This window comes from Sorghum bicolor, chromosome 2 (assembly GCF_000003195.3).
Source record: "Sorghum bicolor cultivar BTx623 chromosome 2, Sorghum_bicolor_NCBIv3, whole genome shotgun sequence".
In the NCBI taxonomy this organism is placed as follows: Eukaryota; Viridiplantae; Streptophyta; class Magnoliopsida; order Poales; family Poaceae; genus Sorghum; species Sorghum bicolor.
This window is the reverse complement of record NC_012871.2, coordinates 65217936-65236271: the sequence shown is the minus strand read 5'-3', so window position 1 is coordinate 65236271 and position 18336 is coordinate 65217936. Positions and strand designations below refer to the sequence as shown.

Here is an 18336-nt window from a genome sequence, read left to right as displayed (position 1 = left end):
TACAAACGAAATTGGTACTATTCACATTTTGCAAAATATTTTGCAAGTAAACAAGGCCTAAAATGCATGCCAGTAGTTTATGTTATGGCATCAATGTCAATCTCGCGCGGCCGCAAATACCCGTCAATTTTAGGCTGAACAATGCTGCTAGGATTCTCCGACGAGGAATCGGTCGATGCAGTCGGCCCAGGGGCCATTGCCCGCGGCCGCGGGCTCCGGGTCTCCTCTGACGCGCTCCCACACCACGCTGTTGGCCTTCGGCCCGCTCCCCATGCCGAGCTGCCACACCCGGTCGCCGCGCCGGACCCGCCCCGCCGCCTCGTGGTACGCGAGCTGGTACCACAGCGAGGCCGCCGACTGGTTGCCGAACCGGTGGAACGTCATCAGGGCCGCCTCCGCCTCCCGCTCACCAAGCCCGAGCCCCTCCGCCAGCCTCCGGATCATCGGTTTCCCCGACGACGGCAGGCAGAAGTGGCTCGCCGCGGTTAGAAAGTTCGGTCTCGGGCCGTCGGTGTCCCCGTCGCCGTCGTCCTGCTGGAGCTTCTTGAACCTCCGCTGCCCACGTCGGAACAGCAGCAGCGCCGCCGCGTACCGCAGCTTCTCGTGCCACGGGAGGATGGCGGGGCCGAGCGCGAGGAGGTGGGCGCGCAGGAGGTCGCGCGCCACGCCGCCGAGCCCGCGGCCGATGGAGAACCCCGTGATGCCCTCGCCGTCCTCCTCCCGCACCGCGGACGCGTAGCTGCGGTCGTCGGCCGTCCGGTTCGTGCGCGCCAGCGCGACGAGCCGGTACTTGCAGCTGGCCGCCGGCACCGAGGCGCCGCCTCCGCCGGTTGTGCTCGTCAGCAGCGCGGCGGCGCACCCGGTGCGGAAGAAGCAGTTGAGGAGGAGCTTGCAGCGGTCCCTGCCGCTGTACCACCCGACCGTGACGATCTCCGCGCTGACGACCAGGGCGTACCTGACGGCGGCGGCGTGCGCGCTCAGCACGCCCCGCGCGACGTCCACGCCGACGACGCCCGCCGCGCATCCCATGCCGGAGAGGCTGAACGTCCTGACGTCGGCGCGCATGCGGTAGTGGCCCACGATCAGGGCCGCGAGCGACGGCGACGGGCAGAACCCGCTGCAGTTGACGACGAGCGCGCCCACGGCGGACGGCGGCACGCCCGTCCTGGCGAAGAGCGCGTCGAGCGTGGGGAGGTACATGCCGCGCGCCTCGGCCACGGCGTCCGCGTGCGTGGCCGACGGCGGGATGTAGTGCAGCGACGGCGGGAAGTAGGTCTCGTCGCCCATCCCGCACGCCTCGATGACCCGGGACATGAACTCCACGCTGCCGTCGTCGAAGCAGCCGATGAGGCGGAGGTGCTCGAGGAGGCCCGGGATCGGGATCCGCAGGCGCCGGGGCGGCCTCAGGCACGAGAAGTCGACGAGGCCAACGTCCGGCGACGCGGCGGCGCGCCTGTTGGAGCGCCACAGCAGCAGCAGCATCGCGCAGGCCGGGACGAGGTGCAGCGCCGCGTGGCGCCTGAACGCGAAGACGAGAAGCTCGGCGAGGAGGCAGAGGAGGAGCACCGCGACGCCAAGGACGCGGTGCGCCGCGGCGAGGAGGTGATCCTTGTGCTCCACGTCCATGCTCACCCGGACCCGGTTCTCTCTTTGCTCGCGACTCCTCCGGGCACTGGCAGTAGGCAGTGTGGGTGTGGCGCCGACCAGAGGGTAGTGTGATTTATAGAGGGGGTTTAGGAGGAGGTCCGTGGGCCGAGGGAAATAGAAGACGATCGCCGCGCGATCAGCATTGTCGCCGGCTGGTAGGACGCATCCTAACACGTGACGACGACACAATAACAGTGACATACTTAGGTGCACGCGAGACCTCTACTCGAACTACGCAGTAACGCTGCACGTTAGCTAGTACAGTACTTGCTAGGACTTGAGTAATGAGAAGCATTGGCGATTGGTTGGTGAAAGAGTTAAAAGCTTCGCCACGTTCTGGGCACTGGGCGATGGCGACTGATAGTCCGATGCAGAGTGGTCAGCTGCTAGACCGGCCGGCGGCGACGACTTTGGCTACGGAGCGGTGCCCGGTGCAGGGCTCATCATACACTGCACAGTACACCGGGCGCTCACATTGTGTGCAGAAGTGAGCGAACCGGGGTGTATGCTGTACCCGCCCCTGCAGACGCATCAATTCTTTGCTTGCTCATTTTCTACGTTCTAGCAGCGATGGCATTTGTAGCCTCCTGCACTGTTGCAGTTGCAGAAATTACTACGGGTCCAGGGGGATGGCCAATTGGCCATCGAACTTACAGGTTAATGAAGTTCTGCTCATCAGCTCTGCTTAGAAACTGCACACAATGGATGCTAGAGTTATCAAAGAAACGTATTTATGCTGCTTTTTGACTGGTCTTCTATTTTAGGTACGTATGATAAAATGCACCAGAGGCTCATTATAGCTTTTAAGGAGATGTCATCTAGGTCCATCAATTCTTAAAGTGCATTTTTGGGTTGGTAAACTTTTTAAGTGGTTAACCGGAGGTCTATACCTCTTCGTTTATGTTTGTATTTTGTAAAAACCTTGCTCTGATTCTTTTTCCTTCACATGCTTAACCCCTCTCCTGTCTTCTGACCAGAGTCTTCCAGCCACCACGCAGTAGCTAGCCTGCTCCGTTCCTTCGATTGGGCGCTCCATTAATCTTTATTCATCACCTGTCATGCAAGATAGCATCCCATCGCCGATCACGCCAACTGGTAATCCCATTGAGGACCCGTTCGTTAGAAGGGGATTGGTTGCCTGGAAATATTCCAGGCAGAATTTTTATTCTAGTTTGAATAGGTTTTGTCAACTAGAATTATTCCTGGCCAGATTTCAGCTTAACCGAACGGGATCTGTCCATAATGGCCACCGCCGGCAAGCAAGGAAGCAGCAGCAGCCAGCCGCGTAGATCAGGACGGTCGAAGCAGACTCGGCAGGCCGCTGGTAATTCTCCGTGCCGTCGTGGCTTCCTTGCTTGGGCCGGGCCTTACCAAAACGTGGCCGACTCGAGCCGGGCCGGCCTCGATTTACTGGGGTCGTAGTCCGTTGCATGAGACGCCGGCGACGAGCACCACCAGATACGCCCTCCCAGTGGTCTTCCCTTCCTGTGTGAAACCGTGCGCCCAAACCTTAATTAACTTATTATTCGTATTCAGATCTTGAGTGTCGTTGCGTTGGGTGTTAAAGCAGTGGCGAAGCTAAAGCAAATTAGAGAAAGTGCACTTAGCCTATAACTGCATAGACATTTTCTGTATATGACTTAATCAGTTTTTTACAATTTTGGGGGATTTGCATCCCCTAATAACAATGTAGCTTCGCTCGTGGTTTGGAGAAAGAACAAAATTGTTGCCCTTGAGGATTCCGGAGTTCACAAACAAACCCTTGAGGGGCGTAGCTTCGGTCTTCAGGTGCTCTGAAGCAAGGAGAAAGCACAATGAAGATCACCATTGCTCTGCTTCGACGCTGAGCCTACCAGGGCCACCCCACTACAAAGGTTGAACTGCCAGCCCTTCTTCCTGGCACAAGATGCTACACCGACGCTTCTACTGCTTCAGATACTCTCTTGCAGGTTTCGAGGCCAGCCGGATTAGGCATCCTCATGGTCAACAACTAACTAGGCGCTACATTGACTATCTATGTCAAAGCAGTGCAATGGAGCTAAATAGTGGGTATATTCAGGTGAGTCATTGACACTCTTTTTGTGCTATTAATTATCACCAGTAGCCTGGCAGGTCTACAAAGGCTCAATCTGTTTTTCCCCCTTTCTTTTCCTTTTCAGAAACCGCATGCTGACTGATGATGTGTTACTCTCAATTCTGGAGAGTTGACATAACTACGGCCACAAGGACAAGCGTCTTATCCACACGGTGGAAACACCTGCTGTGGTTGCTCCGTGAGCTCACAATCGATGTCAGCGAATTCCTATCTGTTCCTCCCCCAAACCCCATTGAAGTTGGGCATATGGATGAAGCAGTGGCTTCCCTGACCAAAGCAGCCACTAGCTTCTTGGCTACTCTCCGGAGCGAAGCCACCATCACAAGGCAGCTCAAGCTCTATCTGGTCAACACTTACTCGGATGTCATCGGCCCTCATGTTAGTCAAGCAACTGAGACTGGGACTCTATAAGATTTAGAGCTGGCCATTGTGGATGAGAAGTAGGCTGATGACTGTTACGAAGAGGAAATGCGTCAGCATGCTCACGCTGTGGACGGCTTCTTCAATGCCTATCCTAGTATGCTCCGTTGTCTCTCAAAACTTACTGTACAATGTTTGTTTTGCTCATTTGCTGAATGGGATCTGCATCACCTTTTATTTGACTGTTGCAAGCAGTTGCACCATCTCTCTCTCCACAACTACTGTGATGCATTGCAGGGGGCTCTCGCCTTGGAAGATACAAGCACAGGATTCAAAACTTAGTCTTCTTGAACTTGGCTTCTGCTGCTTGGGGAAGCTTGAGGTGCTCTGTCTTCCAAAACTAGAGAAGCTTCGTTGGGATACTTGAATTTTTCCATTGACACCCCTGTCATTTGGTGTTGCCCCATTTCTTAAGGAATTGAACCTCATGTGGTGCATCAGTTCATCATCAAGGGTTTGATTTGAGTAAGGTTTTGAGGGATACAACAGTTATACATAACTTAACATTAAATTTCAGAGGAGAAAAGGTAAACTCACACTCATTTTCCTGCACTGTTGTCTGGGTGTATTTAGCTGATTTAATAAATAAAAAATATCAGACAGTTCACATATTTGAGCATGATATGGAAAACATATTAACCAACTAATTATTCATGTTGTTTTTTTGCATCTATGTTTTTTCAGCTTTGGATAAAACCGGAAGGGAAGCTGCTGCACTGCTTTCAAGAAGCTAAGGAAGTTATCTCTACATGGTATTTTTGTTGAATTCGATTTGTTATGGATGATGGTTCTCCTTGAAGCCGCGCCATCAGTTGAGATATTTGATATTGAGGTAGTACTTCTATTTGCCTGTTTTCTATTTATTAAATGTTTTTCCTTTACAACATAAGGGTTAATCGATGTCATTGCAATGGTACCGTCCATGTCTTCATACTTAAGTTTGACTTTGAATTTTGCATTTGGTTTCTAATACAAATTGTATGTAAAATGCTGATTTGCTATGATAAAATATTTCCCTAGAGACTTGAATCTTAGAAAACACATTTTCCATATAGGATCGAGCAATTTTCCTAACTCATTTCCTAAAGAATGAAATTTAGTTCTTCTCTAGGAAATGCATTTCCCGTATAGGATCCGTGAGCTAGTTTTCCAAACTCATTTGCTAAGGAACAAATGTGTCAGTTTTTTTCTAAAGAAAAATACACTGTACAATATAGATATCCACAACACGTACGCAAACTCTGTCTCTATGAATATCTCCGGCGCAAACTCTATCTCTGTAAGTATCTCTGAAGAACTGAGCTGGCAGATCTCAAGAGAATACACATACGCAAACTCATTTGATAAGAAAAAAATCCGGCACTTTTGTTTGCTTAAACTCGTCAACATTACTTTTCAACAATATTTCTCTCTTACAACAAATCAGCATCAGCTGAAAATCCGTCATTGAACAGTGTTTCTTTTTGAAACAACACAGGAGGGGATTGAGCCCACATCGTATTAGGCTGCTAGGCCGTCGACATCCCATCAGGATGTGGAGACATAATAAACTTTTATTAATTAACTGGTTCATGATCTCGTCGTATTGCCGAATGCAGACATGACGCCCCCCAGTTATATATGTACATTTGGCCCGTGAATTTTGGCCCGGTCCGTGGCCCGACCTTTTGGCCCGGTCCGTGGCACGGCCCGGTCCGGTGCTTGCGGGCCACGGGCGGCACGGCCCGTTGCCGGACCGGGCCATGGGCCGTCGCGTCAGCCCGCGGCACGGTGGCGGCCCGGCCCGGTGGAGAAGGCGGCCCGGTGGCGGCCCGGCACTACGGCAATATAAGCCGGCCGCCTCCCCTTCCCCCCACACCGGCCGAAACCCTAATCCATTCGCCTCCCCACCCCGCGCCGCACTCCTCACTCGCCTCTCTGTCTCGCTCTCCTCGCCGACTCGCCGTAACCCTAACCTCGCCTCTCCGTCAAATTTGGTGACCTCGCCGCCGGCGATCCGGTGCGGCGGTGACCTCTGTGACTTCCTCCCCACCCCCACCCCCCCGCGTCGGCGCCGCACTCCTCACTCCGGTCTCTGTCTCGCTCTCCTCGCCGTAACCCTAACCTCGCGTCCTCGCCTCTCCGTCAAATTTGGTGACCTCGCCGGCGTTCCGGTGAGGCGGTGACCTCTGTGACTCTGTCCTTTCTCCTTACTCTCCTGCTCTCTCCGTTGTCGGTCATGTGAGTACTCCTTCTTCCCTCTCGTTCCTCCGTCCCCGTCAGATCTGACCCTTCTCCCCTCTCTGGCGATCTTTGCAACTCGGGGTCTCCGTCTCCGGCACCGGGCTCCGCCGTAGGTAAGTGTTTCTTGCTCCTCTCGTTCCTCTATCCCCGTCAGATCTGATGTTTTTCATTTTCTTCTTGCCAGGTTCGTGCCTGACGCCGCCTCTTCCTCCTCTGGAGTTGAAGTGGACATGGCCAGGCCGCCAAGAAAGGCGTCGAGGGGCGGTGCTGGAGGTGCAGGCCGGGGTGGGTCGTCCTCCTCGCCCAGCTCGTCCGGCCGTGGTGCTGTCCTCGCAACGCGGGGCTCGGATGCAGTTGATCGGCGTCCGGGCACCGTCGACGGCGAGGACATGGACCGCTGCTCAGACGATGATCTGGAGATCTGTGAGACTGCCCTGTGATATGCTTGTCGGGCTGTGGGCCGGCCCGAGGTACCGAACTGAACGGGCGGCACGGCCCGGGAAAATGGCCCACGGACCGGACCATGGGCCGCACCCTCGGCCCGCAGCACGGTAGTGGCCCGGCACGGTCGGCCCGTGGCCCGACGTGGCCCGCCCCGTGCCGTGCCGGCACGGCCCACTCGGGCTGCGGGCCGTGCCGGGCCGGCCCGTTGTACATCTATACCCCCATTGTAGGGCCGTGGGGTTACCTATTCGCCGGCCCAGCAGCTACGACAAAGCACTGAACGGTGCACGCAAATGACATGATATCTGCCGTTTGCTAAAGGTTTTTGAGTTTTGACGCGTGCCAGACGAGGAAGCCAGCCGAAAACAAAAGCGCCTGTACCTGAGACGTTGCCCCATCCAAGCCCAAAAAAAAACTCCTATAGCAAACCTACCCGCGCATGCAACGTAGGTATAGGACACGAGAGCGCCGGACGCCGGAGCAGACAGAGCCGATGACCACCTACCCAAAGCGACGTTACGGCCACGGCCCTCGACCCACCCTCGGCTGCATCACCACTTCACTACCCGCTAGCACACGCACGCGATCGACGCGAGTGCGACCAACAGCGTCGTCCAAACGCATGCAAACGCTCTGCTACACTACAGCTGCTGCTGCGCCTGCGCGACATGCTCATGCTGCTCTGCACTGGGCGGGCGATCGGCCGGTGCATCGGTCTGTTCGACGGGTCCCGCGAGGCTTGGCAACAAAGGAGAGCCGAAGCCGGCCCTCGTCTGATCGATCTGGCCGCTAGCTGGATACGACGAGGGAATCAGGGAATCGGGCGAGAATGACGCGTGATCCCTCGCATGAGATGGAAAGCGATCGAATGACGTGCCAGTGGTTCCTCCAAGGATCAATGCGTCGTGATCAATCATGCAAACGATAATCCTCTCCGGCAGCGTCGGATCGATCGGATGCACGCACGCGCCGCGAGGGGCCGGGCAAGGCAAGGCAAGGCAAAGCGACAGGCGTCACATGCGCCCGTGACCACCACCCCTCCGGAACGCAGTCGTCGTGCGCCATCGGCGGCTTCCTCATCGCCCGAATCCCATTCGATCTCCAAGCGCGCCCAAACGCATCCGGCATCTCCTCCTCCTCCTCCCTTCCGGCCTGCATATATCGCTACACACACACTTGCCCATCGCGAGCACACAAGCATCGACGACGACACGATGGCAAGCTCGTTGCTGTGCCTGGCGGCGCTGGCCGTAGTATCCGTCCTCGTCACCACGACAGAGGCGTTGCCACCACGCGCGACGCCGCCGCCACTGCCGGTGCTGCCGATCCCGTCGGCGCCGCAGCTCAAGTGGCAGCGGCGCGAGGTGATCATGTTCTTCCACTTCGGCATGAACACCTTCACGGACTCCGAGTGGGGCACGGGGTCGGAGGCCCCGTCGCTGTTCCGCCCCGCGGCGCTCAACGCCACGCAGTGGATGGACGCGGCGCGCGCCGCGGGGGCGTCGCTCGCCATCCTCGTCGCCAAGCACCACGACGGCTTCTGCCTCTGGCCGTCCCAGTACACGGCGCACTCCGTGCGCGCCAGCCCCTGGCGCGGAGGCCGCGGCGACGTCGTCAGGGAGTTCGTCGACGCCGCCCGTGCGCGCGGCGTCGACGCCGGGCTCTACCTCTCGCCCTGGGACCGGCACGACGAGCGGTACGGCAATGAGGTCGCCTACAACGAGTACTACGAGGCTCAGCTCCACGAGCTCCTCACCGGGTCAGCTGCTGCTGCTGCTGCTGCTATTAGCTCAATCTGCTCATGAGCCAGCCATGGCGGCGGCCATGCAAGTAAACAAAGCATCGTGTAGCAATTGTTTGCCTTACCTGATGATTCTATCGAAGGTACGGGAGCGTGTCGGAGATTTGGTTCGACGGCGCCAAGGGCAAGAACGCGACCAATATGACGTACCATTTCCAGGAGTGGTTCCAGACGGTGAAGCAGCTGCAGCGATCCATCAACATCTTCTCCGACGACGGGCCCGACGTCCGGTGGGTCGGCGACGAGAAGGGCTACGCCGGAACCACCTGCTGGTCCACCGTCAACCGCTCCATGATCACCATCGGCGAAGCCGGCATCGAGAAGTGCGTGCACACATATTATACGATGATATATATATGCGGACACGTGACGCACGCAAGAGCAGAGCAATGCTGTCCACCGACTCATCGGCACATGCATGCGTGCGCCATTGTTGTGCGTGCCTGCAGGTACCTGAACGAGGGCGACCCACGGGGGCGCGACTGGGTGCCGCCGGAGTGCGACGTGTCGATCCGGCCGGGCTGGTTCTGGCACAAGAACGAGACGGCCAAGCCGCTGAGCCAGCTGCTGGAGATCTACTACAACTCCGTCGGCCGGAACTGCGTGCTCCTGCTCAACGCGCCGCCCAACACCACGGGCCTGGTCCAGGACGCCGACATCGCGCGGCTGCGCGAGTTCGGCGCCGCCGTGTCCACCATCTTCGGCACGGACCTCGCCGCGGGCAGCGAGGCCAGGGCCAGCAGCGAGCGCGGCGCCGGGTTCGCGGCGCGGAACGTGGTGGACGGCCGCGACGACACGTACTGGGCGCCGGCGCCGGCGACGGCCGGGGAAGACGACGGGTACTACTGGATCGAGCTGCGGCGGCCGGGCGCGCGGGCGTTCAACGTGGTGCGGATCCAGGAGCACGTGGCGCTGGGGCAGCGCGTGGAGCGGCACGCCGTGTACGTGGACGGCGCGCCCGTGGCCAACGGCACGACGGTGGGGCACAAGCGGCTGCACCGGCTGCCGTCCGCCGTCGTCGCGGGCACGACGGTGAGGGTGTGGATCGAGGCGCGGCGTGGCCCGCCGCTGCTCTCGGCGGTGGGACTCCACTACGACCCCTTCGCCGCGGCGGACACGATGTGACGTGGCGACGGGTGGGGCGCATGATTGCTTGGTGGGCGTAATGGTGGTCCGTGGGCAGTCGGCGTCGTCGTCCCTGTCCTGGTCGTCCCAGCCCCAAGCGACGGAACCGCGACGCCGACGCGCGCCACCACCAGCACACCACAAACGGCGGACCGGCGGCGCTGTGTTTGTCGGTCGTTCTGGACTTCTGTCGGTGGGAACCCGGAACCGCATAAAAGCGGCATTGGCATTGCCATTCCGTTTGGATGGATTCATGGATGGATGGGTCTGTTTCTTGCTACAAATAATTGTTGGGTGCCATTCCGTGGTCAGTCGTTCACCGTAGCGTCTAAGAAACGTGGCACGCGCGAGGTGACATGGTCTATTGGATGAACGCAAATGATTGGGCTTGCGTGGCCAGCCGACGTCGTCGTGCTCGTGCACCGCATGACAAAGCGCCGCGTTCGTGTCGGTTGGGTTGGCGCGTTGGTCCAGGCCGAGCGCTTCGTGGCGAGAACGCCATGTTGATAGCTCAAGCCTCGTTTCGGGGATCTGACGAAATTATTGAATGTGATCAAATCCGACGTCACCATTTCACGAACATTCAGCAGAAAGGAAACCACCGGTCCAGCCATTTTCTTTCTTTTTTTAAAAATGCATATGTTACTTTTTATTTTTGGACAGAACAGAAATCGTTTCTCTTTCTCTTTTAAGGCATCTGATTCTCCTTTCACTTTCTTTTGCTAGATCACCTGTCCTTTAATATTTTTATTTTTTTAAAAAGCATATGCTCATAACTTATAAAACGGAATTAAAAAGCATAACTTTCACGATAAACTTAACAGTACTAACTCAGCAGTGCTTCTAGACAACATAAGTTCGAGGAATAACTCAACATTGCTAACTTAGTCGTTCTCAAAAAAGTTATACTATAACTTATGTACATAAGTTTACTCCCACTATTTCAAATTATAAAGCATATTGACTTTTCTAAATTGAATTTACTATGTATTTAGACACAACTATATATGTATACACATAACAAAATCAATATATGTAGAAATATCAAAACATTTTATAATTTGGAATAGAGGGAGACATAATTTACACAATACAACTTATGTACATAAGTTGCACAACTAATACGCTAGTGTATATAGAAAGTTACGCAGTTATTATACACAAACAGAAGTTATACAATACAACTTAGCAGAATAGGTTAGCAGCATAACTTAGCAGAATAAGTTAGCAATATAAATTATATATTATAAGTTAATATACATAAATTGGTACTAGAAAAATAAAAATCTTCAAAACATATAGAAGTGGGGTCTAGTTTTGTTCGTCTCGTCACGTTGAACACACCGGTGTAGACGAAATTAAAAATAGATACATCATTTAAAAGTTATAGTAATTTAAAATAAATGTTTTGCTTTTTTTTATGATGACGTCAAAAGCAGAGGAAAAGGGAAGTGGGAGGAGGGGGAAGGAGGGTGGGCAACCGGCGTGTATTAGCTGTCAGATCGTTCGCTGGATATTGTTCGCTGGATTGAAAACTGCTGAACGACCGTGAGAATGGAATTGTGTACCCCTGGCGTGCTCCCCGTGCTGTTTGTATAGCACTATCTTATAAAGTGATCGGTTTCTCCTAAGGGTTAATCATATTTTTTTTACAACCCGACCCACAAGTTTAAGCAAATATAATAATAGTCTAAAGAACAAGTTAATCATTACTTTTGCTAATGAGAAGGAAAGATATGAGTGCTTGGTGAGAGGAGAGCACTAGGGTCACACGAGCTTATGGTGTAGTAGACCTAGATAGTAACTACTCTCTCCATTCTAAAATAAGTGCATATTTTGCACTTTGAGACTAATGTCCCTTTTATATGAGGCGAATGAATGGAAAAAGCACATTGGGATCCATGCAGTGGTGTGGTGCACTAGGATCATGTACTGGTGTGATGCAATTTTTACACCCCTCTCTCCCCATGATAAAAGGGACACCGAATCCTTTCAATAAACTCTCATTTCTCTCACTTTTGTCATCCATTTTCTCCGTTGCCGACTCCAACCTTAGCAGGTGGCGAGCGAAGGACAACCCAACAAGTGGCATCGCATCCAACTGTTCGATGTAGTTGGATCTCTCGTACCTCAAATCACACGTCTAATTGTTAGCTCTTCTTTTAACCCCTTTTGAGAGGGAGCGACACCGGTCCTAGGTGTCGAAGCACCCCGTCAAAGAGAGGCGTTAGTAGAAGAGCTGACAATTATAAGTAGAATTTGGGACACAAGAAATTCAACTATCTCGAACGGTTGGACATCGGTGCCACCTGTTATGCTGCACTTCGACAACCACTACTAAGGTTTAGACTAATAACAGAGAAAATAGACGAGTGAGCAAGAAAGAAGATAGTTTTTTTTTTTTTTTTGAAACGAGAAAGAAGATAGTTGGAAGAAGGGGTGCATGTCCCTTTTGTCATGGGTAGAGAAGACAGAAGAGGCAAGGGAAATGTTATAAAAAGTGTGCCAACTCTTGATTGAGATTGAGGTCCGTGTCTACAGATGGGTCCAAGGATGTTCAGAACATACATAGAAAGTGGCAAGATTCAGTAGACGAAAAATTATATAGCAAGTTTCTAAATAGATGAATTGTAATAGTGTTTTTTTTAGATTTAGCATAAATACAAATAATCGTCTCCATATTGGCATGCTTCGTTATCAACCGGGTTGACACCGCCCAAGTTTTGCGAACATTAGTGAATTTCACTCAGGCTTTGTTTAGTTTGGGAAAAATTTTAGATTTCGCTATTGTAGCACTTTCGTTTGTTTGTGACAAATATTATCCAATCATAGACTAACTAGGATCAAAAGATTCGTTTCGCGATTTACAAGTAAACTGCGTAATTAGTTTTTATTTTCGTCTATATTTAATGCTTCATGGTGCCGCAAGATTCGATGTGACGGGAAATCTTGAAAATTTTTAGGAACTAAACAAGGCCTCGTTACTCCGTTCCTTCTTGATCATTTAAAATGTAAAAATGGATAAACAATAGTGTATGTATTTTTTTAAAAAAAAAGGAATAAACAAAACTGGAGGCAGACAGGAATAGCAACTATATGTATATATACTTTCAGACTACAGGAGGCCGAATCTGCACCCATGCCCGACAAGTTGAAACAATACATATAAAGCTTTACTTAATAAGTCACGATTGTAATTTTCGAGTAGATTTAAACGTACACTCTTGCGTTGGCAAAAGTGAGTGTCGTATTCGAACACCAAAAAAATAAACAAAAGCCGATACAATTGCAGCCAAAACTGAGACTATTCTCTCCCCCTCCTCAAAACTACGTCAAACACAACATAGTTCTCTCAAACGCCCATGCAGCAGCTTCTAATTCCTCCTGTTAAATCTGTTGCCGCCGCCTCCCCTCCCAGAAAACCCTCTGCCGCCACCACCTCTGCCTCTGCCACCACCACCGAAGCCGCCTCCACGGCCACCACCAGAGAATCTCCCACCACCTCCACGGCCAAATCTTCCTCCGCCAGAGTTGCCTCTTGACTGCTCCTTCTCTTGCAAGGGTGGCAGTTGCTTGACTTCATCAATTGTCACCTGTGCAGCATTCTCCGAAGCTGCATGATCATGGAGTGTTTAGTATGCAAAAAGTTATTATAGATGGATTTTAGAAAATAATACAACACTTCTACTGCCTTATTTGAATCGCATGACAAGAAAAAGGGATTCCAGGGACGCATCAGTAAAATATTTTCATGCTTATACCTTGAATGTAATCTTCAACATCTGCTGCAGGAACATCAAATACAACACCTGTTCCATCAGCCGTGAGGGTTGCACCCTTTACATCTGCAAGTTTCTCTTCTGGCATGAACCTTTTCAATATAGTAAAAGCAAACCTGCAGGGAGAAAAGGATTCCCATTTAATCAAAAGATCATACAACCCTCATGAACCAGAAGCACAAATTACCGACACTTACCCAGGTGACCACATCGGTCTGCCAGTTTGAAGATGTAATGTAGTGTAATCCTCCATGGAAGATAACAATGATCTTTTCTTTATGTCCGTGTAACCCTAAGGTACATATTTCTGTTAGATACAACAGCCAATATCTAAAGCACAGCAGAAACAAGGAAATGTAGAACAAGAAAAAAAAAACTTACAACTGCCTTTGCAAGTGCCTTGGCAAGCAAGTCAGCTGCAGACAGGCTGGAAGAGCTTAGCAACTGCTCTGCTTGCTGCCTGAAGACAGGAATAACACTGCACAACACCCATCCAACATGCTTAATGACAAACCAATAAACAAAAGAAACGTGCTTGTCCCAAAATGATCATTGAAGTATCTTACCTATCTGACACACTCGAAATGGCATCTGCAGCTTCACTGCCAGCAGATTGTGCTACATCAGTAGGCTGTGGCGCAGAGATATGCTCAAACTTAACCCCAGACTCCCTTTCTAGTCTGTTGACACTGTATTTATATCTGGGCTCATAAAGCATGACAGCAACACCAGTATTACCTGAAAAATCAAATGATTGCATTAACAGGTAGCAATTATAAACAATAGTTTACGCCAACAAGCATAATAATGTTTAGCACACCTGCTCTCCCTGTCCGACCTGACCGGTGTATGTAAGCTTCAACGTCACGGGGAGGTTCACACTGGAAGTTGTAAATGCAAATGGTAAGTAATTAATCAAGCAAAGGCCTACGCACTACAACATTTTTGGGAGATCAAGCCTAGCTATAGAAATTACTCAACTGCAAAATAGGCCATACCTGAATGATAAGCTGCACATCATTAATATCCAGACCACGAGCCGCCACATTTGTAGCAACCAAAACTTGGAACTTCCCGCCACGGAATCCAGCAAGAATGACCTAAATTATCCCAAAAAAAACACATCACATATCTGCACCTTGCAAGTTGCAACTATAACAACAATGTGAACGGGTAGGCAGATCAACAAAAAGATTAACAAACAAAATTTTAAACTGAGCATAACAGTGATAGCAACAAAATAATAAAGAACGAAGTTCAGCTGTATCAAGGATTAGAATATTTCTGATTTTTTAATGGTATACATTACATGTCAGTAGTATTACACATCTTGTAAACACAGTACAAACATGTCAATGAAATTCAGAAATGCATGTTAAACAGACAGTATTGCGGATTAGTCAATTATATCATCATATTATAACATGTGATCAAAGAAGAATTCTCATACTTCACGCTGAGCTTGCACGACATCTCCATGCAAGGCACGGGATCCAGGAATCAAACCAGAAAGCTCTGATGCAGAATCCTTTGTCTCAGTGAAGATAATGGTTCGGCCTCCACTGAAGCAAAGAAAAGAAAAGTTCAGCTAAGTCAACGAAAATTAAACAGCATACTGTGAAATGACGACCATATATGGTAGTACATACTGGCTATAGCATCGGATAATGTCTGGAATAACTTGTGCCCTTGCTGCCTTGTTACAAGGAAGAGCAAGGTGCTTAACAGATGCACTGGCCTTCAGTTTCTCATTACCGACAAGATCAACCGTTTTCCTGTCAACTTTCAGAAACCTCATAGAGAGCTACAATAATTCCAAAACGCATTGTCAGTTCATAGAAATACTGGAAAGATATTTAAAACAGGCAAGTCCTATAAAATGATCTTACCTTATTCACCCAATCTGGCAGAGTGGCACTGAACAGAAGTGTCTGTACTTTGGTAGCATCTTCTACTTTGCCTGTTCATATATTAGAGGGAGTGATTAAATATATCAAACAGAAAGTTAATCAATGCTGCTGAATGCTCCATTTGAAAACCATATTAATTGATCCATTTAAAAATCAGAAAGTAGTAGATAAAAAAGTATATAAAGAAAATAGTTGGTTCATTTGCACTAATCTATATTGTAACAAAAGAAACATGTTTATGTAAGAACCTACAATACATAGAAACTGACAAATGAGCATACCAAGAATGAGCTCGACATCATCAACAAAACCCATGTTAAGCATCTCATCAGCTTCATCAAGGACACGGAATTTCAAGTTTTTCAAATTGAGAGTTCCTTTTACAATGAAATCCTGCACAAGTAATGTAACACACATAAGAAAAAGAGAAAATGAGCTCACAATGCAACGAGCTGGAGCTATCGAAGACAAGATAATCACCTTGACACGACCAGGAGTTCCAACAACAATGTCCACACCCCTTCTCAAAGCCATTTCTTGAGGACGATAAGGAGAACCCCCATACACACAACATGCGGAAAGCCCAAATGTTGCACCATAAAACTCAAAGTCGGCATGCACCTGAAACTCAATTTAATGATTCTTTTATGTCAAAAAAAATGTGCAAAAGAATCCAATATCTGGAATCAGATAACGGATACAAGTTTTTACCTGATTGGCCAGCTCTCTTGTGGGTAGCAGAACAATAACACTTGGGGTCCTGCCATGTTCAGTTCGTCTAGATGCCTTGTGTGCCCCGTTAACCAAAGACTCCAATATGGGCAAGACAAAAGCCAAAGTTTTCCCCTGTAGGAAATAACATTTTTGTCATACAGGTTTTCACAGAAACTATTTTCATCCAGTACTACATAATCATAATTCTATACTGATGAGAAGTGTTTAGCTGGCTGTCAGCAACAACCATTCGCCTCCAAGCTATCAAATGCATTACTACTGTTCGAGCAGAGCAAAACAATGAGACCATCTGTTGTTCAAAATCAACAGGTATCATAATTCTCATGGAATTCATACAGATACAGAAAAAGTTTCCATATCGCTCACCAAGCATTGCATTCAAGTGTACGAGCAGGGACACAGTCTAGCAATTCAAAGAGTCGTACGTGCTAAGTAATAAGGACTACACCATGTAAATCAACCAAACGAATCACGATTCGGAACTGCTTCTCACCTGACCGGTGCGCGCTCGGCCAACCAAGTCGTTGCCGTCGAGTACGAGGTCGAAAGTGGTGGCCTGGATGGGGAACAGCGCCTTGATCCCCTTGGACCTGAGGCTCTGCCTCAGCGGCTCCGATATCCTGAAGTTCGTCAGCGCGTTCGGGTCCGCGGGGTCCTCGTCGCTGCTGGCCGTGATCTCGCCGTCGTCGTCCGAGGCTGAAGACGAGACCTCGACATTCTTCTTCGTCTTCTCCTTCTTCGCTTTCTTCGCGGCGGGGGCCGTCTCCTCGGAGCTGGTGCTGCTCTTCTCCTCCTCGTCAGAGGACGAGGCCGACGGGGGCGGAGGGGACGGCTCCTTCGCCTTGCGCTTCTTCTCCTTCTTCTCTTTCTTCTTAGCCGAAGCGGCCTCCGCCTCTGCCTCCGCGGCGGCGGCGGCGGCCTTGAGCTGCTTGCGCTTGGCCTTCTTGGAGGCGGAGTCGTCGACGGCCATGGGCTCCACGGCAGAGGCAAGGGCGGGAGACATCACGGGTAACGGGCGGTGGCTGCTGCTGGTAGGGGCGTTGAGGGCTGGCGGCTGCGAGGGGAAGGCGCAGCCGGAAAAGAGGGAGAGAGCGGACGGGGTTTCGAGTACTTGTAGGTATGCCGCGGAAAGCCGGAAACCCTAGTGCAGCGCGTGAGGGCCACGTGACCGAGCGCGGGAGCGGTTCGAGTGCTGACGTGGCCGTTGATATTTTGGACTACGGGCGGCCACACGCTACACGGAGCAGTTCCGTAGCGCTGACGTTTTGGTCCGCGTGTCTCAGCGTGAGAGACGAGAAGGATTGAAGGAAGAAGGCGCACGGGCCCAAAGTGGCAGTGAGACAATAAGAGACCCGCTCATGGGCCACAATTGGATGGTGGTTGGGCTGGCCCAGTAGAACCCAGTGTGGCTAAACGCTTTTCTTATGAATACTGATCTTAGATTTAGGTTGGAGCTGTCATCAAATCAAATCTTTGACTCACAATTACTTGTTGCGTGCTAAGTTGAAAATGCTAAAATATTAAGTGTAGATTTCTATCAAAAGTTTGTTTTACAATAGTAAAATCATCACTATCTTGTCAATTGTATATTGGACATCCACAATGGAGTGAAAAAGCAATAGAAGCCACGTACATAGACATTGTGTAAGTGATTATTTTAAAAAATAATTCATAGTAAGAGATATCCATATATTATAGGTTTGATAATCTCTATGCAGTCTTCATAGTTAGCTTGCCTCGGCATGAGCCACAATACACTGTGCAGCACACTCTGGCCTAGTTTAGTTGCAAAAAAAATTATAAAATAAACGTTATAGCACTTTTATTTGTATTCGATAAATATTGTCTAATCATAAATTACACGCAACCTGTTATTTTTTAATTTATATTTAATGTTGCATGTATGTACCACAAGATTCAATGTGAAGGAAATTTTAAAAAACTTTATAAACATTATAAGGAACTAAACAAGGCCACTTCTATGGCGTGCTTGTCATTTCGTCGAACATGCTTACACGCAGCAGGCGTAACCTGTGGGTGGTGTGTATGATGCGGGATGAAATCACCAGTCTTGGAGGCACGAGAGGTAGTATACTCGACATTGAGCTAGAAAAGGTGGTTCAATCCGCAACGTTGCTTCTCGCTTGTTTTGGCACC

General features: G+C 50.4%; 3 protein-coding genes across 3 annotated transcripts; 1 reads left to right on the top strand and 2 right to left on the bottom strand.

The window, feature by feature from the left end:
• Positions 1-2368, bottom strand: LOC8054865 (3-ketoacyl-CoA synthase 5). The gene has a single exon (XM_002460497.2). It carries the CDS (start codon positions 1846-1848, stop codon positions 148-150), a length of 1701 nt encoding a protein of 566 aa, XP_002460542.2. The 5' UTR covers positions 1849-2368; the 3' UTR covers positions 1-147.
• On the top strand, positions 7054-10066 carry LOC8059022 (alpha-L-fucosidase 1). Its single transcript, XM_002462640.2, has 3 exons — positions 7054-8588; positions 8714-8953; positions 9080-10066. The coding sequence occupies exons 1-3, from the start codon at positions 7786-7788 to the stop codon at positions 9753-9755; spliced, it is 1719 nt and encodes a 572-aa protein (XP_002462685.2). The 5' UTR covers positions 7054-7785; the 3' UTR covers positions 9756-10066.
• LOC8054863 (DEAD-box ATP-dependent RNA helicase 7) lies at positions 12905-17266 on the bottom strand. Its single transcript, XM_002460496.2, has 14 exons — positions 16673-17266; positions 16156-16290; positions 15925-16065; positions 15726-15837; positions 15424-15494; positions 15184-15338; positions 14985-15096; positions 14533-14634; positions 14355-14415; positions 14101-14272; positions 13916-14012; positions 13732-13826; positions 13517-13650; positions 12905-13368 (listed from the first exon to the last, which is right to left on the bottom strand). Exons 1-14 carry the CDS (start codon positions 17180-17182, stop codon positions 13130-13132), a joined length of 2136 nt encoding a protein of 711 aa, XP_002460541.1. The 5' UTR covers positions 17183-17266; the 3' UTR covers positions 12905-13129.

Coding starts and splice junctions, on each gene's coding strand:
- LOC8054865 (XM_002460497.2), bottom strand. CDS start 1,848: ATGTCACTGTTATTGTGTCGTCGTCACGTGTTAGGATGCGTCCTACCA.
- LOC8059022 (XM_002462640.2), top strand. CDS start 7,786: ATGCACGCACGCGCCGCGAGGGGCCGGGCAAGGCAAGGCAAGGCAAAG. Junction 8,589..8,713: donor CTCCACGAGCTCCTCACCGG/GTCAGCTGCTGC, acceptor ATTCTATCGAAG/GTACGGGAGCGTGTCGGAGA. Junction 8,954..9,079: donor GGCGAAGCCGGCATCGAGAA/GTGCGTGCACAC, acceptor GCGTGCCTGCAG/GTACCTGAACGAGGGCGACC.
- LOC8054863 (XM_002460496.2), bottom strand. CDS start 17,182: ATGTCTCCCGCCCTTGCCTCTGCCGTGGAGCCCATGGCCGTCGACGAC. Junction 15,097..15,183: donor ATTATCCGATGCTATAGCCA/GTATGTACTACC, acceptor TCTTTGCTTCAG/TGGAGGCCGAACCATTATCT. Junction 13,827..13,915: donor AGGCACTTGCAAAGGCAGTT/GTAAGTTTTTTT, acceptor TATGTACCTTAG/GGTTACACGGACATAAAGAA.